Source organism: Accipiter gentilis, chromosome W (assembly GCF_929443795.1).
Source record: "Accipiter gentilis chromosome W, bAccGen1.1, whole genome shotgun sequence".
Classification (NCBI taxonomy): Eukaryota; Metazoa; Chordata; class Aves; order Accipitriformes; family Accipitridae; genus Astur; species Astur gentilis.
Genome location: NC_064918.1, coordinates 27,157,583 through 27,185,449, shown reverse-complemented (window position 1 = coordinate 27,185,449; position 27,867 = coordinate 27,157,583). Strand labels below are relative to the sequence as shown.

At 42.9% G+C, this 27,867-nt stretch overlaps 1 protein-coding gene across 5 annotated transcripts in view; it reads right to left on the bottom strand.

The window, feature by feature from the left end:
* LOC126035439 (probable global transcription activator SNF2L2) overlaps positions 1-27,867 on the bottom strand; it is a 247,371-nt gene that overhangs the window by 119,143 nt on the left and 100,361 nt on the right. For 3 of the 5 annotated variants that reach the window (XM_049793996.1, XM_049793992.1, XM_049793993.1), the window contains 7 exons: positions 26,658-26,724; positions 26,099-26,209; positions 16,652-16,894; positions 16,226-16,339; positions 9,818-9,925; positions 5,194-5,280; positions 4,277-4,323 (listed from right to left, as the gene is read on the bottom strand). In XM_049793996.1, coding sequence (XP_049649953.1) covers positions 4,277-4,323; positions 5,194-5,280; positions 9,818-9,925; positions 16,226-16,339; positions 16,652-16,894; positions 26,099-26,209; positions 26,658-26,724 — 777 coding nt within the window. Of the gene's footprint in view, positions 1-4,276; positions 4,324-5,193; positions 5,281-9,817; positions 9,926-16,225; positions 16,340-16,651; positions 16,895-26,098; positions 26,210-26,657; positions 26,725-27,867 lie in introns of those variants that run through there. The other 2 variants (XM_049793994.1, XM_049793995.1) reach the window with 2 other exon arrangements.

The window sequence follows — 27,867 nt, the reverse complement described above, 5'->3', positions numbered from 1 at the left end:
TCCTGCTATTTGCCTTGTTCCTTCCTTTCAGGATCCTGAACTCCACCATCTCATGGTCACTGCAGTCAAGACTGCCCCAACCAGTCCTTCCTCATTTGGAGTTATTCAGATCCAGCAGAGTGCCTCCCTTCATTGGCTCCTTGATCACTTGTGTTAGGAAGTGATCACCAAAACACTCCATACACCTCCTGGATTGCTTATGCCCTACTGTCTTGTCCTTCCAGCAGATATTGGGGTGGTTAAAGTTCCCCATGACAACCAGGGCCTACAAATATGAAGCTTCTTCCAGTTGCACGAAGAAGGCCTCATCTACTTCTTCCTGATCAGGCAGTCTATAGCAGATGCCCACCATAATGTCACCCACATTGGTCTGCCCTCTAGTCCTAACCCATAAGCTCCTGACTGGCACATCATCCATCCCTAGGCAGAGCTCCATGCATTCCAGCTGCTGTCTCATGTAAAGGACAGTTCCCCCTCCTTGCCTTCCCAGCCTGTCCTTCCTAAAGAGCTTGTATCCATCCATGGCAGCAATCCAGTCATGTGAGCTATCCCAGCACATCTCCATGATCCCAGTGAGACTGTAGCCCTGCAACTGCACACAGATCTCTAATTCTTCCTGTTTGTTCCCCATGCTGCACGCATTAGTGTACAGGCACTTCAGAGAGGCACACAGTCATGCTGATTTCCCAGGAAAAGGGTGAGAGCTTCCCCCACAATACTGTCCTCCTGGCACTTATTTGTGTGCATGTGCTTGGGGTGGGCTCTCTTGTGTCCCGTTTTGTCCATTTTGAGGTCTCTCCTGTCCACATCACCTTGCACCCTCTGCTTACCAAGCCAGTCCACCACTTTCCCACTTGACTGTGGGTTGTCCTCTCCCTCCCCTGTCATTCCTAGTTTGAAGTGCTCCTCACCAGGTTGGCCAGCCTGTTGGCAAAGATGTTTTTGCCCCACTTGGTCAGGTGGATCCTGTCTTTCCCTATCAGTCCTTTATCCTCAGAGGGTCCTATGGTCATTAAAGCCAAATCTCTATCAGCAACACCAGCTGCGCTGCCAGTTGTTGATCTCCAGGATCCATCCACTCCTCCTCAAGCCCTTCCCCTTCATCAATAGGATAAAGTAGAAAACCACCTGGGCCCCCATACCTTTGACCCTCATCCCCCAGATTCATGTAGTCACTCTTGATATACTCAAGGTTTCCCCTGGCAGTATCATCGGTGCACACATGGAAGAACAGCAGAGGGTAATACTCTGAGGACCAGACAAGCATCAACAGTCTCTCAGTTCCAGATCCGAGCCCCCAGCAAGCAGCAAACCTCCCTAGAGAGTAGATGGGGGTTTCTGTTCCCTGCAGGAGGGAGTCATACACTACTATCGCTTGCCGCTTCCTCCTGATGCAGCTGGCTCCAATGTTTCTTCAGACAGAGCTTTCAGTCCCTCATCTGCTACCAGGGCACTGCACCTATTCTGTAGTTGCAGATCTGCAGGTGGAGCAGGAGCCTTCCTCCTGTTGCCAAAAGTCACAAGCTTCTAGCCTTCACCATCATGGGAATCTCCATTTGCCACCCCAGTGAGTACAGACTCTGGTTGCTCTTTCTGTGCAGGTGAGGATTCAGGCTCTTGCTTCTGCAGGGTGTTAGAGAAGATCCTTTCCATCTCTTTTTTCATCATCCTTATTGCTGCGCATTGATATTGACATACTGGAGCAAGTCCAGAGGTGGACCACCATGATGCTCAGGGGACTGGAGCACATGACATAGAAGAAAAGCTTGAGAGAGCTGGATTTTTTTCAGTCTAGATAAGAGAAGGCTCAGAGAAACCTTATTGCTTGTTTACAACTGCCTAATGGGAGGATACAGTGAAGACTCTTCTCAGAGCTGCACAGTAATAGGACAAGAGGCAATGGATACAAGTTGGAACATGGGAAATTCTGATAAGATACTAGGAAAAATATTTTTTACCATGAGGGTGGTCAAATACTAGAACTGGTTGCCCAGTGAGGCTGTATAATCTGCATCCTTGGAGGTGTTCAAGACTTGACTGGACAAGTCCTTGAGCAACTTGACCTGCTTTGCGTAGGAGTTAGACCAGGTGACCTCTGGAGTTCTCTTCCAACCTAAATTATTCTATGATTCTAACCTTTTTTAACATGGTCTTTATCAAAAATGTACATGTCAAGAGAACCTGTAAGCAAATGAGCCAGGACTTGCTGCCAAGAGATCTTTAAAGTCTGAAGTCTGGCATAGATTTTGAACAATTAAGAACTGGGTACAAGTATCACTGAAGTATCAGTTTAAGCATTTTATGTAAATATAATGTGTTGCTGGATTATAAGAATTGTGTTAAAGGTTACACAGAAAGTTTTTGAAAAGCAAAATATTAGTAGTTTAGTAGTAAACTTAAAATTTTGTTATGAAAAGGTTAATTTAAAATGCTGACAAAAAAATTGAGTGGACAGATGCCAATAATCTAATTGCAAGTGTAATAAGAAAACATACCCCCCATAAAATCAGAGGTAGATTAAGGCTAACTGGAAATCATTCCTAGCCCAATACTTGGATGAGCCACAATAACAGAGGAATTTAAATGCTTTCCATTAGAGAAAGTTTGCTAATATTTCCCTAATTTGAAAGGGAATAAAAAGAAAGGAGATAAATTAAAACTGAGAAATGGTACTGTAACAAATAATAATAAATCACAGATATGAAAACAACAGGGACCTCTGTAAGGAAACTTTGATAATCATAGAATCATAGAACAGCCCAGGTTAGAAGGGACCTTGAAAGATCATCTGGTCCAACATGTCATGGGAAAGGGAGCCTAGATGATATTATCTAGCACCCTGTCCAATTGTATCTTGAAAACCTCCAGTGACGGGGACTCTAGCACCCTGTCCAATTGCATCTTGAAAACCTCCAGTGACAGGGACTCTACCATGTCCCTGGAGAGGTTGTTCCAGTGACTGATTGTTCTTACTGTAAAAAATTTCTTTCTTATCCCAGCGTAACTTGTACCCTTTGCCCCTTGTCTTCTCCATGTGACATAATGTCTCATGACATTGCAGTTGGGCAAAGGTGTCAATCTTGTCCCTAATTTAGCAAGGACTAGTGTGCAGTTATCAGTAAATAAACAAGAATCCTGCATGTGACCACCATAACTATTCCTTATGCGATGGGAAAGAAAAAAGAAAAAAGACTCTTGTTACAACAGGAATAAAAGCTTTCTGAAGAACCAGCAATCATTTCTATGTTCAGTCATTGTCCAAGGACTGGAAGCTTTATGAAAGAAAGGGTCCTATATCTCAGTAAGATGTTAATGAAAATAATGGAAATCCATCTTCAAAATTCTCCTAACCATTCTCTGCTTTAACTGAATGCTTCTTTTCAAAGCATGAGACTACTTTAAATTAGATAAAAACTTTTTTGCTTTGATATTAGTCACTCAGCAGGGCTTCAGCATCAGTGAAGGACAAGACTGGAGTCCAGAAGATTCTAATTACCATCCAACTATAAAAGCAACTTTAAACTGCCAATTTGGAGAAGAAACATCCCTTGAAGTAAGAAGCAGTCCCTTAGGCTGGGGGACTATGGGAAGAGTTTTAAGCTGGTTAGGTGTAGGGTTCAGTTATATGGAACTTAGTTATTGGGCCTGAAAATAGCTCATGGTCACAAGACTGTTCCAGGCGCCTTTAGAAGGCCTTGAACAGAATAAACAAGAAGATAGAAGAAGAAAGATCCCAATTAGAAAAACACAGGTGTACATTCCACGATAAAGGGAACTTGGCACAAACTACATCAATTCAGGGGCTTATCTCGACCAATTGGACTAAGACAAGTCTTGCATGCTCTAATTAACACAGCCAAATATGTCCTGTGTTTATGCACGTGTACAGAGTGAGTATAACTAACTTTATCTTATGTTTATGTGCGTGGACAGTACCGATGTAACCAATCACCGCTTATGCTTGTGCGCGTGGACACCAAATGCTTGCATGCAACAGCCAATCAAAGTTTCTAAACAACTTAGAGAATTGTATAAAAATGATCAGCTAAGCTCAATAAACTGGCGACTTTAATCATCACATTGGTGTTCCGTCGTCTGGGCCCCGCACGGATTAATCCCTAAACCCTACAGTTAGGTTCCTTCTAAAGCATGTTATTTCTATAGATGATTAGATTTATCTTAGAAACTACTTAGTTTTTGAGAACATATAGCTTTTGGAAACAATATATGATATAATAGTTTCATTACAGCATATATGAAGAAGATAAAGATTTACCCATTGATGACACCATTTGAGTAGCCTAAATGTTCAGCGAAGGATTCCTGCAGAATTATAAGCAATAAACAGAATATTAGACACAGTCTATACAGTGGCAAAAATTATGCATCCCTATATCAAGAAATTATATGAATTGGGTTTGAGTCCCATTACAGTCATACCCTTGGAATTTGCCTTGTGGCACAAGTACTCTAATGTTTTCCTGCTACTGCTTTATTTAAAATGCATGGCTTGTAGGAATAATTTCCCTCTGTATGCTTTTTACCAGATTACAAATATAGTAGAACTTAATTAATTTGCACGGATTACTGGGAGACCCATTTGCAAAATACTGAATTTCATGAGTTAATAAGCAAGTGAGCAAATGATAAAAAACATAATACACCACAGGAGATACTTGTTAATTTCTTTGTATATTGTAGCTACCTTTTAGTTAGCTTTAGCTCAGTAATGAGAAATGCTATGCAGTAAACAAATCTTTGCTGAAAAAAAGGAGGGGTATGGAGGGGAGGGAATTTTTGATAGATATTCTAAAGGATTAGCAGTCTGCTGGATAACAAGGTTCTACTATATGGCATCTTAAACTGATATCTCTATTTTAAAACTTAGTTTTATTTTAAGCACAGGTAGTGGCAAGTTGATATGGAATATCTTAAACTCAGAAAACTATATTTTTTAAAGATAGTGCCACAAAAAGAACAAATGCTGTAAAAGAAAATTTAAGACTGCGGATAAAAATCTGGTGACTGCTCCATTTCTTCACTTATACAGAGGAATGGAATGAGTGTTTCTCAAATGCGTTCTTTCCAGCACAAGTGTTGTTGCCAAAGGTGTTCCCTCTCGCCCTAGCAGTTTTTGAATATGTTAGCCACCTGAATAAAAAAGGCCCCCAAAATCAAACATAACAGACTTACCTCAATATGTTGAAACATATACGGGTGATTGCATATCTTTCTCAATTGCATGATTGTGTTCATAAGAGTTTTTGCCCCACCTTTTCCCTAGGGAAACAAACAACACAAATCATATTATGAAACCCATTTCCTAGCTTGTTAATGAAACTTTTGAAACTCAATTTCAAAACGAGACATAAAAAATACTTCTACCCCAAAGCAGAATACCATATCACCATGAAATAAAAAATATTTGAAGCTATGAAATAAAAAATATTTGAAGCTACGAAATAAGGTGCAGTTATCTGGCTGCTCAAATTAAAATATCATGAAGATGATCCAAAAAGACAAGGAGATCAAAGACTTCCAAGTAACCTGGAAAGTGTACTACATCTCGTATCTGTCTATAGCAGTCACAATAAGCACTTACTGCTTATTTCTATTGCTTATTTATGAAACCATGTAAATTGTAAACAGTAAAATATTATCAGGTGTTCCACTAAGATGGGATGGTTACAATCTAATTATCACTGATGAATACATTTGGTAACACCATATTAAGATTGACTAACACTTCTCAATTTAAGGTCCCATTTTGATTTGCTATAACTTTGTGAAACTGTTACCAAAGTTGGTACAATTTCCAAACTCACTATGTCACTCAGGTGAAGTTATTTTAAACTATATCAGCCAAAACAATTCAGACATTTCCAAGAGTGAGATTAGGAAAAATTACATTATGTGATCATTTTATATTCCTGGTAAATTAATCTTTGGAAGGGAACTGACATTTGATTGGGGGTAGTCTACATGTCAAAGTCTGCTGTTGATCCCTTGAAAGTCTATCTCAATTTGCTCCAAACTGCAGTTTGCATTTGTTTATGAAATGTTTACTAGAGCTTTGCATCCTAATGAATTTTCTCTAGTTTGAGCAGATTGCAAGGCAGAGCTGCAGAGTTTTCCCTAAAACCATAGTTATTGGATCTTCAAAGTCAAGAGCTCTCAATGACCACCACCTCCTTCTGCTGGCACCAGGAAGCATGAATAAGAAAACCTGATGAATTACTTACAGAAAAGAAAAAAGTTGGAGGATGGGGAAAAATTGGACCTATGAGTATGAGGGAGTTGAGATTGCAATGTTCTGGCCAAAGAGACTAGAAAGCTAGAGGACAGCAGAGGCAATTAGAACTGCTTAAGGCAAAGAGCTGGGCAGGGCAAGGAAGAAAAAGCAGAGAGAAGATTCTGAACTAGTGAACAAGAGAAATCAGAGAGAGAGGTAAGCAGAAGGCTGGGATGCAAAATTAACTTGGGGGAGTGGGGGAAAGTTAGAACAAAGAACAGGATGTAAGATAGACAACGTTGAGGTGGACATAAACCTGCTGAGGTGGACAGGGAACAGGGAATGAGAGCATAGAGATGGCTGATCTCTGTTTAGATGAGTAAGGTGACTGCACACAAATCTTGAGTCAAAGGAAGGGCAACAGGAATGGCTGTGCCAGGAAACTGGGCCTAGTTAGGCACAGAGAACTGAACTAGCAGAAGACGTTGGGATGAGGAAGAAAATAGACTGGAGATGGACCAGTCAAAGTGATTATGGTAAAAGGCATCACACTCAGGTCAGGAATAGGGGGAGATGAGCAGGAGGGACAACATCCATTCAAGTACCCTCTCTCCAGATCTTAGAGCAAACTGAAGACTCCCCAGTCTCACTGCTCTTCTGTCATCAAATATGTATTAAACCCTCAACCACATCAAACGTTGCATTGTAAAAGGCAACTACTATCAGTTATTCAGGTAACTCAAATCTCTAGCATAGGTCTCTAGTGCTTCTAAACTTCCAATCATTCTGATGACCGCCTTTGGATGTAAATGTGCCAAATGACATTTTCTAAGGCTTAAAAAAATGGTAGCTGAAAAATTACATTAAAAATACAACAAAAGAAATTAAACTGATGTTTGCAAAGTACTCAGAACCTATATAGAGATAACTGTCATAGAAGATCCGATGAGGAAAGGACTAACTTTGTTTTTAGAACGGGGTTTGAATACTCAACAGTAAATAACACATCAGACCACACCAAATAGAGGTTAAAACAAAATAAGATATTGAACAAAAATGTCATCCATTGTGACAATGAAATTGGCAGGAAGCAGGTGGAAAAATAGTATGCAATCATATTGTATCATGAAAATACATATAATGGGGCCAATTGTGATGGGTTGACCCTGGCTGAATGCCAGGTGCCCACCAAAGCCGTTCTATCACTCCCCCATCCTCAGCTGGACAGGGGAGAGAAAAATATAACAAAAAGCTTGCGGGTCGAGATAAGGACAGGAGAGATCATTCACTAATTACTGTCACGGGCAGAACAGACTCAATTTGGGAAAATTAACTCAATTTATTACAAATTAACCAGAGCAAGGTAATGAGAAATAAAACGAAATCTCAGAACACCTTCCCACCACCCCTCCCTTCTTCCCGGGCACAACTTCACTCCCGGATTTCTCCACCAAGCCCCCCCAGCGCCACAGGGTGACAGGGATGGGGTTTATGGTCATCACACGTTATTTTCTGCCGCTTCACCTCCTCAGGGGGAGGGCTCATCACACTCTTCCCCTGCTCCAGCGTGGGATCCCACCCACGGGAGACAGTCCTCCACAAACTTCTCCAATGTGGGTCCTTCCCACGGGCTGCAGTTCTTCACGAACTGCTCCAGCATGGGTCCTTTCCATGGTGTGCAGTCCTTCAGGAGCACACTGCTCCAGCGTGGGTCCCCCACGGGGTCACATGTCCTGCCAGAAAACCTGCTCCGTGGGCTCCTCTCTCCACAGAGCCGCAGGTCCTGCCAGGAACCTGCTCCAGCGCGGGCTTCCCATGGGGTCACAGCCTCCTTTGGGAACCCACCTGCTCCGGCGTGGGGTCCTCCATGGGCTGCAGGTGGATACCTGCTCCACCGTGGACCTCCCTGGACTGCAGGGGGACAGCCTGCCTCACCAGGGTCTTCACCACGGGCTGCAGGGGAATCTTCGCTCCGGCGCCTGGAGCATCTCCTCCCCCTCCTACTTCACTGACCTTGGTGTCTGCAGGCTTGTTTCTCTTACATGTTCTCACTCCTCACTCCGGCGGCTGTTTCTCCCTGACCCAACTTTTTTTCCTTCTTAAAAATGTTATCACAGAGGCGTTACCACTATCACTGATTGGCTCGGCCTTGGCCAGCGGTGGGTCCCTCTTAGAGCCGGCTGGTATGGGCTCGCTCTCTCTCAAACACAGGGGAAGCTTCCAGCAGCTTCTTACAGAAGCCACCCCTGTAACCCCCCCCGCTACCAAAAACCTTGCCACACAAAACCAATACACCAATATATGGGACTGGTGCACGCACCAGCTGTTACACACCAGCTGCTCAGAACCACAGAATGGTTGAGGTTGGAAGGGACCTCAGGAGGTCATCTGGTCTACCCCCCCTGCTCAAGCAGGGCCACCTAGAGCAGGCTGTCAAGGACTATGTACAAACAGCTTTTGAATATCTCCAAGGAGGGTGACTCCACAACCTCTCTGGGAAACCTGTTTCAGTGCTCAGTCACTCTCACAGTAAAAAAGTATTTCCTGATGTTCACATGGAACCTCCTGTGTTTCAGCTTGTGCCCATTGCCTCATCCTGTCACTGGGCACCACTGAAAAGAGCCTGGCTCTGTCGTCTTTGCATCCTCCCTCCCTTCAGGTATTTATACACATTGATAAGATCCCCCCTGAGCCTTCTCTTCTCCAGGCTGAACAGTCCCAGCTCTCTCAGCCTTTCCTCAAAGGAGAGATGCTCCAGTCCCTTCATCATCTTCATGGCCCTTCACTGGACTCTCTCCAGTAGCTCTATCTCTTGCACTGGGGAGCCCAGAACTGGACACAGCACTCCAGGTGTGGCCTCACCAGTGTTGAATAGAGGGGAAGGATCACTCCCCTCGACCTGCTGGCAACACTCCTATTAATGCAGCCCAGGATACCATTGGCCCTCTTCACAGCAAGGGCACATTGCTGGTTCACATTTGTTGCTCTGTGTTAAGTGCCTACATGATCTTAGTCTGAGGAATCTCACGATAAATCCAACCTGCCTCACATCTATTGCAATGTAAAACATGTATTTACAGACAAGCTGATGCATAGCTACTTGTCTTCTCTACAATAACTTGACCACATGCCAAAGTCCTAAGATAGAAAAGTCAACATTTATTTTGGCATATTCCAATGTATGACTACATGACTTTGAATCTTATTTTTCTTTTAACACTTTTTTGCATGAACAGATGTTTTTTGAATGTATGAACAGAGGCACTCATAACCTAGCTGGCCAAAACAAGATTTGTGCTTAATAATGGCTCTCAGAGAAAAGATGAACACTTGGTAGTAGTCAGTGCTGCCACAATCCCAATTAGTCAGTTTTTTTATTGGATTAAACTCAGCATATTTTTACCTTATGAATGGAGAGCACAAACTACTGTCTTAAAACACAAACATGTCTAATTGAGATTTTTTTCTTCAAGGATATCTATGGTAAGGACCTACTTATTAATTTTTTTTAAAAAAAAGAAGTAATGTAGTTAACACATGATCATGATCTATTGTTCTGTAAGTGTTCTAGTTTCCCCTTTGTACCTTCTTGTCTTTCTCAGAACCATCTGTGAGAAGGATTCCCTTGGCTTGCATGTGGCGGTACAGAATCTTCTGAAGAGCTGACATGTCACATTTGATTACATATTCAACCTAGTGTAAAAACACAATTAACAAATACAGTGTCAAGTTTTACCAAGATATAATCATTTCAGTATGATTTTAATTCCAAGTTCTTGCCCTCCTAAACAAATAAAACAAAACCTATATTTCTTTGATCCTCATCATAACAGCACCTTTAAACAAGTTGCAATCCACTTGCAAGCATAATAATGACTATTTGAAAAGATTAACTGTGGGATTTATGATTACTACAAGACACATAGATTCTAAGGGCATGACTGTAAATTCAGTGCTGTTTTATCAAACATATAAAAAAGGAATTATTATTTCCTGTTTCTCTCTTCTTATAATTTTAAACAACTGTCAAAAGATTGAATGGCTAATAACCTGTGAAATTTATTATACCTCCAAAGCATCAATCACAACCTGGCACAAAATAAATAACATCACTTACAGTCCTAAGTAGCATTCTATTTGCCAATGTGGGGATGGAAAAATGCTATTTTGTTTCTCAATATCTACTAAAAAAAAGGGGGAACTAATGAAGTAGATTATGAACACCAAATTCATTTTGACTTCTTGTTAAATATGATTAAAATAAGTTAGTTTCAGAATGTTTTGACTGCACACCACCCTTAAGTCCAGTAACACAAGAAAAGTTTTCATGTACCAATTTAACACACATTTTTTCGACTGCCAGGCCTGTATACTTCACTGCCTTTAATAACTAGGCTAAAATGAAAATAGTCACATAATGAAGCCAGAATAATGGTGACAAATCATGCAAGAAGTGATTAAAAGAAAAAAGAGCAAGATGCTTAATGTTTCATAAATAAACTTGTGGAAGTTAACAGTTATATTTAACACTTCATAGGCCTTTGGAGGTGTCCTGGTTTCAGCTGGGATAGAGTTAATTGTCTTCCTAGTAGCTGGTACAGTGCTATGTTTTTGAGTTAGGTATGAGAAGAATGTTGATAACACTGATGTTTTCAGTTGTTGCTAAGTAATGTTTAGTCTCAAGTCAAGGATTTTCCAGCTTCCCATGCCCAGCCAGCAAGAAGGCTGGAGGGGCACAAGAAGTTGGGAGGGGACACAGCCAGGGCAGCTGACCCAAAGTGGCCAATGGGGTATTCCATACCATGTGATGTCATGTCTTGTATATAAACTGGGGGGAGTGGGGGTTGGGGGGAATCGCCGCTTGGTAACTAACTGGGTGTCGATCAGCAGGTGGTGAGCAATCGCACTGTGCATCACTTGTATATTCCAATCCTTTTATTATTGCTGTTGTCATTTTATTAGTGTTATCATTATCATTATTAGTTTCTTCTTTTCTGTTCTATTAAACCGTTCTTATCTCAACCCACGAGTTTTACTTCTTTTCCTGATTCTCTCCCCCATCCCACTGGGTGGTGGGTGGCAATGAGTGAACGGCTACGTGGTGCTTAGATGCTGGCTGGGGTTAAACCACAACAGGAGGCCTCACTAATTAAGAAATACATGTCAGCATGACCTAACAGCCTCACCAAGTCAGCACAATTTAATTAACAAAGGAGGGAATTATTTGTAAAAAAGAGGTCCTGTCTAGAGATTCCTTACCTGACTATTTGGAGCCTCCCTATATGAAGTAATGTACGTTACCACTCTTTGTTGCAATTTACTATAGTCCTGTTTCTCTGACATGGTTTGGTGAAGAACGAGTTGTATAACCCAAAGGTATATAAACTCTGTAACTGCCCCATTTGGGCAGAGTTCATATCAGCAGAGTCTGTCACTGCTGCTTTGTGTTCTCTCCTATAGCTATAGTAATAAACTGCTGCTGTTCTGACTTGATCTAAATTGTAATTCCAGTTATTCTGCAACAAAATAAATAAAGAGCATCTTTGCTAACAATTTCATTAACCTAGTGAGGAAAGCTTTCAACTAGGTACATCAGGGAAGGATTGTCATTAACTGAAGAAAAGCAAAGGCATGGTGGCAGTGAAGTGTCTGGGAGACAGCACGACTTGGGAGGTTCTTGTGCTTCCCCTATGAAAGCAGCATGACTGGGGGGCCATCTCAAGTGCCTGTACACAAATGCACACAGCATGGGCAACAAACAGTAGGAATTATAAGTCCACGCACATTTGCAAAACTCTGATCTCATTGGGATTAGAGAGATGTGGGAGATCTATCTCACAATTGGAGTGCTGCCATGGATGGGTACAGGCTCTGCAGGAAAGACAGACTGGGAAGGTGAGGATAGGGGATTGTGCCCTATGCACAGGAGGGGCTCAAATGCACAGAGCTTTGCCTTGGAGCAGGTGATGTGCCAGTTGAGAGCTTATGAGTAAGGATCAGAGGACAAACCAGTGCAGGTGCTATTGTGGTAGGCATCTGCTACAGGCTTTCTGATCAACAAAAGGAAACACATGAAGCCTTCTTTACACAGCTCATGGGGGACATGCTCTGCTGGACTTGATAGTCATACACAGAGAAGAACTGCTCAAAGATGTGAAACCTGAGGGCTGCACTGGCCACAGTAACCATGAAATTGTGGAGTTTAGGATCCTGAGAGAAGTAAGCAAGACAAATGGAATCACAGCCCTGCACTTCAGGAGAGCAGTTTTCAGCTTGTTCAGGTATCTCCTTGGCAGGATCTCATGAGAGACTGCTCTGGAGGGCAACGGGGCCAACGAGAGGTGGATAATCTTCAAGGACAGCCTCCTCAGAGCAGAAGTTGTTTCTTATGACGTGGAAGAAGTTGAGCAAGCATGGCAGAAGGTCAGTGTGGATGAACAGGGAACACATGACTGAGCTCAAATGCAAAAAAAGAAGCACACAGAAGGTGGAGACAGACATGGGCTACCTGAAAGGAATAGAGACATTGCCCAGGAGTGCAGGGATGAAGTTAGGAAAGTTTAAGCTCAGCTCAAGTTGGAACTAGAGAATGACAAGAAGGGCTTCTATAGGTATGCTGGCATTAAAAGGAAGGCTAAGGAAAACAGAGGCCCACTGCTCAAGGGGCAAGGGACCTAGTGCCAAAGGACACAGGAATGATGACTGATGTACTCAGTGCCTTTTTTGCTCCAGTTTTCACTGGTAAAGGCTTGTCCTCAGGCCTCACAGGTCCCTGAGCCTAGTGGCAGAGTCTGGGGGAGTGAAGCATTACTCATAGTAGAGGAAAACACAGTTAGAGACCACTTAAACCAGTTTGGCTATATACAAGTCCATAGGACCAGATGGGATTCATCTAAGGCAGCAAAAGGAGTTGGCTTATGTCATTGTGAGGTCACTATCATCTTTGAAAGGTCATGTTGATCGGGGGAGGTTCTGAATGCCTGGTAAAAGCAAATGTCACACCAATTTTCAAGAAGGGGAATCCAGGGAATTACAGGCCAGCCAACCTCACCACCGTCTCTGGGAAGCTTATGGAACAAATCCTTCTCAAAGACATTTCCAAGTACATGAAGGACAAGAAGGTGACTGGCAACAGCCAGCATAGATTTATCAAGGGGAAATCATGCCTGACTGATTGCCCTCTATGATGAGATAACTGGCTGTGTAGACAAGGGGAGAGCAGTGGATCTTGTTTACCTTGATTTTAGTAAGGCCTTTGACATGGTCTTCCATAGTATTCTTATAACCAAACTAGTGAGGTATGGACTGGATAAGTGGACAATAAAGTGGGTGGAAATTTGGCTGGATTGCCAGGCTCAAAGGGTACAAATCCAGTACCACTACTCAGTAGTAGTCCAACTTGCAACCAGTTATCAGTGTGTCCCTTAAGGGTCAATACTTGGCCAATACTGTTTAATATCTTTATGAATGATCTGGATGATGGGACAGAGTGCACTCTCAGCAAGTTTGTGGATGACACCAAATTGGAGGGGGGAGTGCTCAATATGCTGTAGGTCAGAGGGACCTGGACAGGCTGGAAAAATGGGCTGACAGGAACCTCATGAAGTTCAACAAAGGGAAATGCCAAGTCCTGCACTGGGGATAGAATAATGCCAATATACTCTGGGGACCAACTGGCTAGGCAGCAGCTTTGCAGAGAAGGACCTTGGAGTCCTGGTGGACAAAAAGTTGAACATGAGCCAGCAATTTGCCCTTGCAGCAAAGAAGACCAACAGCATCCTAGGCTTTATTAGAAAAAGTGCAGCCACCAGACCAAGGAAAGCAATCCTTCCCCTCTATTGAGCACTGGTGAGGCCACACCTGGAGTACTGTGCTCAGTTTTTGTCTCGCCACTACACAACCGACATGGGCATACTGGAGCAAGCCCAGCGGAGGGCCACCAAAATGGACAGAGGGCTGGAGCACATGACATGAGGAGAGTTTGAGGGAGCAGGACTTGTTCAGCCTGGAGAAGAGAAGGCTCAGGAGACCTTATTGATTTCTTTAACTACCTAATGGGCCAGACTCTGCTTGGAAACATTCAGCACAAGGACAAGTGGCAATGGTCACAAGTTGGAAAGTGAGAAATTCTGATTAGATATAAAGAAAAAATTTCCCCATGAGGGTGGTCAAACATTAGAACAGGGACCCAGAGAGGCTGTGGGATCTCCATACTCAGAGATATTCAAAACTCAACTAGACAAGGTCCTGAGTGACCTGCTCTGAGCAGGAGGTTGTATTAGAGACCTCCAGAGGTCCTTTCTAACCTATATGACTTTATGATTAAAAAATCAATAGGTTATTTTCATCTCAGAAGCACAGGAGGATGAGCTCACAGGTAAGAAACATGAACATCCACTTAGCATCTTTATCAGGGGCCTGTCAGAGCAGCTAGAACTGTCACCAACAGACTTTGGTCAAAAAGTCTGATGCTTCAAGTCAGACATGCTTTGTTTTGAAAACAGGGGGACAGAAATGAAAGAAGTGCTCCACTAAGTAACAGTACATATTCAACTTATAAATTCTTTTTCTCCCATGACTCTTCATTGTTCTATCAAATACAGGGCAGAAATTTGAAATGCAATAAAAATTTCAGTAATGAGATTTTCCTCGTAGAATGTCAGACAACATTTTCAGATCTATGTTTCAAGCTCAAATAAATGCTAAATAGAAGGCTATTGTGAATATGACATTTGGGGAAACAGAGGGTCAAAATAGCAACAGTCTTCATAACATTCTAAATGTTTAGGTCTTTAATTAGAGCATAAGTCTTATGAGGAGCAGCTGAGGGAGCTGGGGCTGTTTAGTCTAGAGAAAAGGAGGCTGAGGGGAGACCTTATCGCTCTCTACAACTACCTGAAGGGGGGTTGTAGTGAGGTGAGTGCTGGTCTCTTCTGTCAGGTGGCTGGAGATAGGACAAGAGGAAATGGCCTCAAGTTGCAGCAAGAGAGATTTAGGTTAGATATTAGGAAAAAATTTTTTACTGAGAGTGTTGTCAGACATTGGAATAGGCTGCCCAGGGAAGTGGTTGAGTCACCATCCCTGGAGGTATTCAAAAAGTGAGTAGATGGGGTACTTTGGGGCATGGTTTAGTGGACATGGTTGATGGTTGGACTCGATGATCTTGAAGGTCTTTTCCAACCTAAATGATTCTATGATTCTATGATTCTAATTAGAAGACTTGTTTTAAATGCAGATGAAGAACTCTTCATTCATTCAACATAAATACAATCTCACAACTCACATGTAACAATAACTTGATTTTTGTTACGGTTTTAACTCAGCAGGTTTAAGTATCAAATGTCGCCCCAACCTGTCTTCAATTTTCATTTTTGGCTATGTTTTTGTGGGTTTAGGGGGAAATGCAAAAGGGGAAGGAGGCTCAAAATCACAAAGGAGGGCAGGGGTGTGGGTCGAGTGAGATGCCTGGAAATTAAAATAGTGGTCTTTCAAATCAGTGTTGAATTTTACATTCTGAGATGCACAAACTGGTTAAGACACATATACAAGCCAAACAAAATACTTCACACAACTCGAGTCCTGAAAAGTTAACTAAAATTCTCCTAACTTTATGAATGTCACACAGTCCTTTAGGAGTTTCAGTGAAACAATTCAGTGAACAAAGTTTCTTCTCAGTGCATGAGTGGCACAATATGACTCTCAGGGTATGACTGGCATTCATTAATGCCTTGAAACCAAATACTATGGAAACAAGCTGTATGTCTTATATAAACCTTGGGTGGCTACATACAGAATTAAAGCTGTAGGACTGAGGATTAAGACCGAGAATGCAGAAATCAGAATTCTTCAGTGGCCAGTATTTCTTATTTGCAGAGTTAAAAACACAAACCACAACAACCAAGACTTAATAAGTCCTTTTATCTAGGATGTATCTCAAAACCCAATATTATATAGTGCTAAAAAAAAAGTATAAACCCCCTTTCTATTGCAAACCTTTTCTGGCAATTGAGACTCAACTTCTTTTTTCAGTCTCCTTAGCAAAAAGGGCCGGAGAACTTTGTGGAGACGACGGATGATCAGGATAGTCTCTTCCTCATTTAAGTCCACCTACAAAAGTTTATAAAGGTCACAACAAGGCAACTCAGTGTGTTATGTAATGTCTTTGTGATTAGGTAAATTATTATTTCTCATTATAAATGTTTGCAGTAAATACTTGTTATGTTACAACTAAATTGACTCAGAGTCCAGAAAGAGACACTTTAATTAAGACTTTTAAAGCTGTAATAAAGGTGGCTTTTAAGTACGCTAATTCTCTGAGCACAAAGGAGAGTTCAAAGACTATTCATATAACATGGCCTCCATTCTGTTTCCATCCTAATGGTTTGTTTCTAATGAACTTTAAGCAAACTGTTGCAGTACCCTTTCTCCAGTCATGGCAAATGGAGCATTGAACCACTGTTCAAAGGTGCTGCAGCTCTTGAAAATGGTAGGGAGGAGGAAGTTGAGAAGAGCCCAGAGTTCAGGCAATTTGTTCTGAAGTGGAGTCCCAGTCAACAGTATCCTCCTAGGGGCCACATAGTGAGTGTTCAAGACCTGAGTCAGCTTGCAGTGATGGTTCTTCATTCGATGGCCTTCATCTACTATCATGTATTTCCATCGAATCTGCAAGAAAAAGAAAAGCTGGTAAAGAACAAGCAGGTCAGATAGCATCAGAATTAGAACCTACCTCCCAGTAGATTTAAAACAGGAATGTTTCAAAACTGAAACATCAGTCATTCTTGTCGAATGACTGGAAACCCAAATCTGACATTATCCAAGCATTAGCGGCCTCCCAAGCAACAAGAGGAGAAACAAATACTAGGTAGGCTACATCTGTAAATAAGCTTGCATCAGCAAACAGCTGAATCCCCTCATTTCTTGGGAGGAGTTCAGGAGACTGGCACCATAAGGTCAGAATTTGTCTTACTGGGGAAGAAAAAGAACATGAGAAATCCAAATGAAACTGTCAGAAAGAAGAAACTAGACAGGATGCAAAGGCATTTTCAAACAAAATACTTGCATTCTCTCAAAAGATAGTAACCTTGAACTTTGCTTTGATTCAGTTAATCCCTTTCTTCTAACCCCTAAATGAAGCAACATAATTAAATACATCTCAGTCACTACATCTTCTTTAGCAGATGCTAAAAGAAAACTGCCATGGTTTTTATTACTTTCTGTGCTAAGACACGGATAGCTAACCTATACCCCATAGGATGAGTTTGATGGGGCACTGCTTGAACCTCACCACATCAGTGATTCAGGCAATTCTTTAGTTCAGTCCTTTCAGACACTTCATGTCACCTGTTGGGGGGGGGGGTGTTGTTGGTTTTGCTTTTTAAAAAGCAAATACTGACTCAAAACCTAATCTGCTACAGATGTGAACCTTTCAGTGCCTCTTGCTGCTTTATATGCTTGCTGAGGTCCTCAGTGATCAGAAAGTGGGCCCGATAACCAGTAGACAAGCATGCGTCACAATACTAAAAATATAACAACCCCCCCCAAAAGATGTTAGGCATATATCCAAATCCTAGGCCATGTGACCAGAGGCTTCATGTAAGTCAGGTCACATGCCAAGAATAGAATAGAATAGAATAGTTCCAGTTCGAAGGAACCTACAACGATCATCTAGTCCAACTGACTGACCACTTCAGGGCTGATCATCTTAAAGCATGTTATTAAGGGCATTGTCCAAATGCCTCTTAAATGCTGACAGACTTGGGCATCAACCACTTCTCTAGGAAGCCTGTTCCAGTGCTTGACCACCCTCTCAATAAAGAAATGCTTCCTAATGTCCAGTCTGAACCTCCCCTTGCGCAGCTTTGAACCATTCCCACCCATCCAGTCACTGGATACCAGGGAGAAGAGATCAGCACCTCCCTTTCCACTTCCCCTCCTGTCATGGTTTAACCCCAGCCAGCAACTAAGCACCACGCAGCTGCTCACTCACTCCACACCCCATCCAGTGGGATGGGGGAGAAGCGGGAAAAGAAGTAAAATTCATGTGTTGAGATAAGAACGGTTTAATAGAACAGAAAAGAAGAAACTATTCTTATTCTATACCATTGACGTCATGCTCAGTTCCCATACCTTCAGTTACATCCCGGTCAATCATCATAACATTTTCCGTCCCTTTGAGACATATAAACAATGATATATACATATATGTATATATGTATACACACACAGAGATATCATTCCTTTAGTTTATGGGTCGTGTTCATAAAATGTTCGTTGAGTTCATTTAGTTTCCGACTCTGGGCTCCATCTGTCATACCAGTCTGTCTGGTCAGGAGGGATGATGCAAAGTCCTCTCAGTCAGTGGAGCAGGATTGGGCTTCAGTGCTATGTGATGATCAGGTGACATTGGACGCAGCAGGAGGATGGTGTATGGTGTTGGACTGTTGCATGCTGAAGGCAGTTCTGGTTCCATCACTACTGTGCTTTGCTCAGTTTTATCACAGTTCATTCTTGCTTGATCTAAGCAATTCTTACTGTAGTACTATAGATACAGCATATAACAATCATAGTGATGATAACATACAGTAGCAGGGTTACATAGCAACTAATATCATACAGTTTAATTCTGGCTATTCTCACCTAAAATCAAATCCCCTTGAGGCACACATCAGACGTGCCCATCTTTTCGCATCACCTACCAAGTGGACTCAGGTCCTTGAGCAAAAGCAATCCCATGAATGGGTTTGCCTTTGCCTGAGGCAGGAGTAACCCAGACTGTCTTCCCTAACATAGTTTTCATGTGCACTACAGGGACTTTATCCCCTTCTACAGTACGTAAAAGTTCTGATTGGGCAGGGCCACCTCGATTGGCAGATCCTCTAGTATTAACTAACCAGGTGGCTTTTGTTAAATGTGTATCCCAATGTTTGAAGGTTCCACCCCCCGTTGCTCTCAATGTAGTTTTCAGCAGTCCATTGTATCGTTCAATTTTCCCAGAGGCTGGTGCATGATAGGGGATATGATACACCCACTCAATGCCATGCTCTTTGGCCCAGGTGTCTATGAGGTTGTTTCGGAAATGAGTCCTGTTCTCTGACTCAATTCTTACTGGGGTGCCATGTCGCCACAAGACCTGCTTCTCAAGGCCCAGGATAGTGTTCCGGGCAATGGCATGGAGTACAGGATATGTTTCCAGCCATCCGGTGGTTACTTCCACCATTGTCAGCACATAGCGCTTGCCTTGGCGAGTTTGTGGGAGTGTGATATAGTCAATCTGCCAGGTTTCCCCAAATTTATATTTCAGCCATCGCCCTCCATACCACAGGGGCTTTAACCGCTTGGCTTGCTTAATTGCAGCACATGTTTCACATTCATGGATGACCTGTGCAATACTGTCCATGGTCAAGTCCACCCCTCCATCGCGAGCCCATCTATATGTTGCATCTCTTCCCTGATGGCCTGAAGTATCATGAGCCCACTGAGCCATAAATACCTCACCTTTATGTTGCAAGTCCATGTTCACCTGGGCCACTTCAATCGTGGTGGCCTGATCCACCTGTTGGTTGTTTCGATGTTCTTCAGTGGCCCAACTCTTGGGTACGTGAGCATCTACGTGACGTACTTTTACAACCAGATTCTCTAGCCGAATAGCAATATCTTGCCAGAGTGCGGCAGCCCAAATGGGTTTACCTCTGTGCTGCCAGTTGCTCTGCTTCCATTGCTGTAACCACCCCCACAGGGCATTTGCCACCATCCATGAGTCAGTATAGAGATAGAGCACTGGCCACTTCTCCCTTTCAGCAATGTCTAACGCTAGCTAGATGGCTTTCACCTCTGCAAACTGACTCGATTCACCTTCTCCTTCAGCAGTTTCTGCAACTTGTTGTGTAGGACTCCATACAGCAGCTTTCCACCTTCAATGCTTTCCCACAATGCGACAGGATCCATCAGGGAACAGGGCATATTGCCTCTCATTTTCTGGCAGTTTATTATACAGCGGAGCCTCTTCAGCACGTGTCACCTCCTCCTCTGGAGACATTCCAAAATCTTTGCCTTCTGGCCAGTCCGTGATCACTTCCAGAACTCCTGGGTGACTGGGGTTTCCTATGTGAGCCCGTTGTGTGATCAGTGCGATCCACTTACTCCACGTGGCGTCAGTTGCGTGATGTGTAGAGGAGACCCTCCCTTTGAACATCCAGCCCAGCACTGGCAGTCGGGGTGCTAAGAGGAGCTGTGTCTCAGTACCAACCACTTCTGAGGCAGCTCGAACTCCTTCATACGCTGCCAGTATCTCTTTTTCCGTTGGAGTATAGCGAGCCTCGATATCCTCGATATCCTCGACTCCAAAATGCCAGGGGTCAGCCTTGGGTCTCCCCAGGTGCTTTCTGCCAGAGGCTCCAAGTAGGGCCATTCCCTCCGGCTGCAGTGTAGAGCACATGTTTAACATCTTGTCCTGCCCAGACTGGTCCAAGAGCTACTGCATGAACAATCTCCTGCTTAATCTGTTCAAAGGCTTGTTGTTGTTCAGGGCCCCATTTCAAATCATTCTTCGTCCGGGTCACTTGATAGAGAGGGTTTACAATCAGACTGTAATTTGGAATATGCATTCTCCAAAAACCCACAACACCTAAGAAGGCCTGTGTGTCCTTTTTATTAGTCGGTGGAGACATAGCTGCTATTTTGTTGATCATGTCCATTGGGATCTGACGATGTCCATCTTGCCATTTTATTCCTAAAAACTGGATCTCCTGTGCAGGTCCCTTGACCTTACTTTCTTTTATGGCAAAACCAGCCTTCAAAAGGATTTGGATTATTTTCTTCCCTTTCTCAAAGACTTCTTCTGCTACTGTGTTGCCCCAGACGATGATGTCATCAATGTATTGCAGGTGTTCTGGAGCTTCACCTTTTTCCAGTGCAGTCTGGATTAGTCCAAGGCAAATGGTGGGGCTGCGTTTCCACCCCTGGGGCAATCGATTCCAAGTGTATTGGATGCCCCTCCAAGTGAAAGCAAATTGTGGACGACACTCTGCTGCCAGAGGGATTGAGAAAAACGCATTAGAAATGTCAATTGTGGCATACCACTTGGCTGCCTTTGATTCCAGTTTGTATTGAAGTTCTAACATATCTCGAGCGGTGGCATAACTTCATTCAGGCCATGATAGTCAACTGTTAGTCTCCACTCCCCATTAGACTTTCGCACTGGCCATATGGGACTATTAAAGGGTGAGCGAGTTTTGCTGATCACCCCTTGGCTCTCCAGTTGCCAAATCAACTTGTGGATGGGAATCAGAGAGTCTCAGTTGGTGTGATATTGATGCTGGTGCACCGTCGTGGTAGCAATTGGCACTAGTTGTTCTTCAACCCTCAGAAACCCCACAGTCAAAGGGTCCTCAGAAAGGCCAGTCATGGCAGACAGCTGTTCAATTTCCTCTGTCTCCAAGGCAGCTATACCAAAAGCCCATCGATACCCCTTCGGATCCTTAAAATACCCTCTCCTGACGTAGACTATGCCAAGGGTGCACGGGGCCTCTGGGCCAGTCGCAATGGGGTGTTTCTGCCATTCATTTCCAGTTAGGCTTACTTCAGCTTCCAATACAGTTAACTTTTGAGATCCCCCTGTCACACCAGAAATACAAATGGGTTCTGTCCCTTTATAACTTGATGGCATTAGAGTGCACTGCGTGCTGGTGTCTACTAGAGCCTTGTACTCCTGTGGGTCTGACGTGCCAAGCCATCGAATCCACACAGTCCAATAGACCCGGTTATCCCTTTCCTCCACCTGGCTGGAGGCAGGACCCCTCTAATTCTGGTTAGAGTATTCAGTATTCACTTCTCGTAAAATTGGCTCAGAAGTCCCTTGAAGAGGATCAGAAATAACATCAGCCCTTCTACTCTGTTTGGAAACTGGAGCGGCATTTTTCCTGGTAGAATCCCCTTTTCTGGTGGTTTTTCCTCGCAGTTCACATACCCGTGCATTTAGGACCGAGGTAGGTTTTCCGTCCCATTTCCTCATGTCCTCTCCATGATCACATAGGTAAAACCACAGGGCACCTCACGGTGTGTACCTTCTATATTGTCTCTCTTGGGCAGAAGAACGCTCACTCTTAATAGCTGAGACATTGGTCCTTACAGGTGGGGAGCAGGACATATCAGCACTGAATTGCTGGAAATCCTCGGACAGCTTCTCCACAGCCGAAATGCAGGCTTGTAGGGAGGAGGAGAGATTTTCTTCATATTCACGGAGTTCGCGAGCCGTTTCATCCACCATCGGTGCCTCTTCGTCTTTGCAGGTCGCTACTGTCAATGGGTTGTCATAGGATTATGGTGCGCTCCGTACAAACTTCTGCCACATCGGTCGTGTGCATTAGACTTCGTCTGGATCTCTGGGTAATTGTGGGTTGTCCAGGTCATAATGAATCATCTCTAGCATGGCTAATTCCCTCAGATATTGGATACCTCTCTCCATGGTGGTCCACTTGCTTGATTGACATATAACATCTTCCTTGAAGGGGTACCTTTCCTTCACACCTGACAGAAGTCACCTCCAGAGGCTGAGGGTTTGTGTTCCTTTTCCAATTGCCTTGTCAATGCCACCTTCCCTGGCAAGCGATCCAAGCTTCTTGGCTTCTCTACCTTCTAATTCCAAGCTATTAGCCCCATTGTCCCAGCATCAGAGGAGCCAGGTGATAATATGCTTGCCTGGACGACAGCTGAAATCTTTTTGCATATCCCGCAGCTCACTCAAGGATAGGGACCGGGTTATTACCTCTGGTTCTGCCTCTTCCTCCTGTTCCCGTGATGGCCCTGGTTCACCTTCATCCTTCGCTAAGTGAACTGATGTTTTTGTATATTTCTTCTTCTGTACGGGGGCAACTGATACTGGTGCAGGTTTGTCCACTGGTTCAGTTGCAGTATCACTAGCTGGGTTTTGGATAACCGCAGTGTCTGTCGCCGGAGTTTGGGTAGCAGCACTGCTCGTCACCAGGGCTGGAGGGGTCGCAGTGCCCGTCGCCGAGGTTTGTGTGGCTGCAGTGCCTGTCATCTTGTTGTTAGATCTAGAGACCTTCTCTTCCCCTTGAGGGTACTGAGTGGTGTTGAACAGGGCTCGATAGGCATGGGCCAGGCCCCAGCACATTGCAGTGATTTGTATCTCTCTGGAGTTGCCACGGCGACAGCATACCTTTTCCAAATAATTTACTAGTTCTTCTGGATTCTGCACTTGTTCAGGGGTGAATTTCCAAAACATTGGAGGTGCCCACTGTTCTACGTACTTGCCCATACTACCCCACACACCCTGCCACTCATAATTATCCAGCCTTGGGGCCAATGTCTGGGTGATCTTCTTAAATAGCTGTTTAACCTTAAACGAGAGCTGAACCACATTCAGAAGTATGCTAATTCCTAGCAGTAGGGCTAGGACCGTGCTAGTCCCAACATCCCAGGAGTATTCAAATATTTCAAAATTCTCCAACACCATTGTAACTGGACTGAAGGAGAAAGGAGAGGGGAAGAAAAGTACCCAACCCATAGACTGGTTTTCCATGGAGGACAGGTAAAAGGTGTAATTATTAATAGTTTCCCACAGGTGGCTCCCGCCGTATAAAGGTGACAATGCTAAATGCAAATACCGGATTAATCCCATAGCCGATGACTTTATCATACCATAAACCAGTGTTATACCACACATCAAAGCGAAAACCTTAATCCACCTCCCACGGATGATAAGCAGTAGAAGAGGAACTACATACAGCAAGCGAGGTGATACATAACAGAACTTTAAAAAACAGAGCACCAACTCTAAGAACACATAAATCAACATAGTAACCAGCGACTATTAGACCAATATAATGAATGCTTATAACAAATGTCTTTTAACAAGCTCTGGTCAGGTTTGTCGTTATCTCAACCCTTTGAGCCCCACATTGGGCACCAAAATGGACTGTCGTGGTTTAACCCCAGCCAGCAACTAGTCACCACGCAGCAGCTCACTCACTCCACACACACCCCCCCCCCAGTGGGATGGGGGAGAAAATCGGGAAAAGAAGTAAAACTCATGGGTTGAGATAAGAATGGTTTAATAGAACAGAAAAGAAGAAACTAATAATGATAATGATAATACTAATAAAATGACAACAGCAATAATAAAAGGATTGGAATGTACAAATGATGCACAGTGCGATTGCTCACCACCCGCCGATCAACATCCAGCTAGTCCCCGAGCGGCGATTCCCCGCCCCCACTCCCCAGTTTATATACTAGATGTGAAGTCACATGGTATGGAATACCCTGTTGGCCACTTTGGATCAGCTGCCCTGGCTGTGTCCCCTCCCAACCTCTTGTGCCCCTCCAGCTTTCTGGCTGGGCACGAGAAGCTGAAAAATCCTTGACTTGAGACTAAACATTACTTAGCAACAACTGAAAACATCAGTGTTATCAACATTCTTTGCATACTGAACTCAAAACATAGCACTGTACCAGCTACTAGGAAGACAACTCTATCCCAGCTGAAACCAGGACACCTCCTCAGGAAGCTGTAGAGAGCAATGAGGTCGCCCTTCAGTCTCCTTCTCTCCAAGCTAGACAAACCCAGAGTCCTTAGCTGCTCCTCATAGGACATGCCTTCCATCCTCGTCACCAGCTTTGTTGCCTTCCTCTGGACGCATTCAAGTACCTTAACATCCTTCTTAAATTGTGGGGCCCAGAACTGCACACAGTACTCAAGGTGAGGCCGCACCAACACTAAATACAGAGGGATAATCACTTCTTATGCTGTGTTGAATGCACCCCAGAATGAGGTTTGCTGTCTTGGCTGCCAGAGCACACTGCTGACTCCTATTGAGCCTGCTGTCAACCAGCACCCCCACATCCCTAAATTCCTATGCCAAGGGCATGCCAGTCATAAACCAGAGGATATCTCTGTTTGTAGTTATGTGCAACATTTTAGTCATGTGATGGGGTACACAGCAACATAACAAGACTATGATGTACTGATCACATGACCAGTAATGTCTCACTTTGTAGTCCTCAAGTGCTTTCATCAGATGCTACATAGCCCCATTGCACAGAAAAGGTTGGTGCCACACTACTGTTTCCTGCTCTTATATTTTAGTAACGGTGGGCAAAAACTAGAGGGATAGAAAACCTGTGCAGAATAAAACTGTTTTCAACCATTCAAAATTATGCTAAGGTCATGTATTGTCTATGTTCCAGAGAGGACAAATGAGACATCTAATTATATAATAGGATAAAAGGAAGACAATAGGATCACAAGGTTTCACAGTATGGTAAAACATACCTACCTGGTCGGGTTTGTGTGTATTTTATAAAATACTCTTATACTACCATACAGTTTTCAAAACAATTCATTACATCTGAGGCACCAATATCCACAGATCAGTTTGTGAGTTTTTAAAAACTGATTCTTATGTAATAAAGCATCTGGATATAAAATTCATTATATAGGTGGTCACTTGGGAAAAACACACCACGCAGCTGGAGAGGTTGTAATAACAGTGAGCTTCAGCTCAGAAACAAAACTAGAAAAGTAGATTCAGGATGACAGTTTAGGATAAATGCTATCAGGCAGTGGAAAGAAAAATCACACTTTTCTAAAGACAGGTAAGTCCACAGTACTGACAAAATTCCAGAGCAATATTATTCTCTGAATTATATCCAGAAAATCCTGCTGTTTTCAGGAGGGAGGGATCCATTTGTCAACAGGGGAATGAAAAGGTAGATGAAAAGGTTAATTTTTAGCAAGACAAAACAGCAATTCAGGACTATAAATCAAAAACAGGTGTTTTGTCCTAGGCACCAAATAAGACGATGTCTTTAAGTGTTAGCTGTTAAGAGATGACAGACATTCCTTACCTTAGCAAGAATATGTTTGTCTTTTATTATGTACTCATAAGTAGTTAAAAGAACATTAAATTTTCCACTTCGAAGCTGAGGAACAAGTGAGCGACGCATGGCAGGTGTCCCCTAGAAGAGAGACAAAGGATGAAGAAAACAGATATACCTATATTTCTATGCAGCACAGTCATGAATTAGCAGAGAAAGAGCCAATATATGACCTTGTAATCCTGCAAAATCATACCAAATATATTGATATATTCCATACTCCTTCAAGAGTGGTTTCCCTAACCAGCTGCTGGACTGTAAAGCTCTGTTTATATGGGAATGGAAGCATGCAGCTGGCAGTCTAGTCTCCTTACTAATTGCTTGACTTCATAGGAACTGAAGTAGCCAAACAACAAAATATTCAGCTGCATACAAAATGTGCAGTATTTATCATTTGTATTGCTCTCAGCAAATCCTTGCATTTTGCTAACCGAAAGCAATTAATTACAGTTAATTACAGTAATCTTGGGATTATTAACTCTCATGTTTTATTTTTCAGCTTTATGTTCATATAAAAAATAAATCAAACCTTGTAAGATATTTTCACCACAGAAGGAGCCCATTTGTCAAATTCATATGTCCAGTTGGATAAAGTTCTAAATACAAGATTAATAGGTTAAAATATTATATTTCATTATTTGTTAAAAAAAAAGTTAAACTTCATAATTATGCCATCTGTTTCCCACTGAATGCTGGATTCTCAACATACTTCTTACACCTCCTATAATAAACAGTATATTTAAAAAGAAGCACATAATATATTGTATCAGGATATATGAATCTTTATTTGAGAGGGGAGGAAATAGAAATAAAGTGGGGAAAATGTCTCTTCCCCTTATATTCAGTGGTCCCTTTCAGACCAATTCAGCAAAGTATTTGAAGTATACCTTTGCATTTTGGCACATATTAAGGGGAAGATATACCTACACAGAAAGACTTATGTGTCATTGTAAGCTGATTGCTTCTCATAAATTGAGCCTGCAACTTTTCTGATATAGCTATATGAAGTCTACAGTAAAATATACCTGTATTCAACTGTAATGATATACTATTGCCACTAGGCAGATTTGGTTTTGCGCTGTGTGGTTTCAGCTTTATAATCACAATAAATAGTCTTTTAAATGGGTAAAAGTGTGTTTGCCAGTACGATATCTGAACAGAAGATAACCTTTTGTTTGTGAAGTCATTGGACATGCCAAGGCAGCACCAACCTGGTCTAATGTGCATCTTATGGGGGGAGAAGAGTGTCCTGGTTTCAGCTGGGATAGAGTTAATTGTCTTCCTAGTAGCTGGTACAGTGCTATGTTTTGAGTTCAGTATGCAAAGAATGTTGATAACACTGATGCTTTCAGTTGTTGCTAAGTAATGTTTAGTCTCAAGTCAAGGATTTTTCAGCTTCTCATGCCCAGCCAGCCAGAAAGCTGGAGGGGCACAAGAGGTTGGGAGGGGACACAGCCAGGGCAGCTGATCCAAAGTGGCCAACAGGGTATTCCATACCATGTGACTTCACATCTAGTATATAAACTGGGGAGCGGGGGCGGGGAATCGCCGCTCGGGGACTAGCTGGATGTTGATCGGCGGGTGGTGAGCAATCGCACTGTGCATCATTTGTACATTCCAATCCTTTTATTATTGCTGTTGTCATTTTATTAGTATTATCATTATCATTATTAGTTTCTTCTTTTCTGTTCTATTAAACCATTCTTATCTCAACCCATGAGTTTTACTTCTTTTCCTGA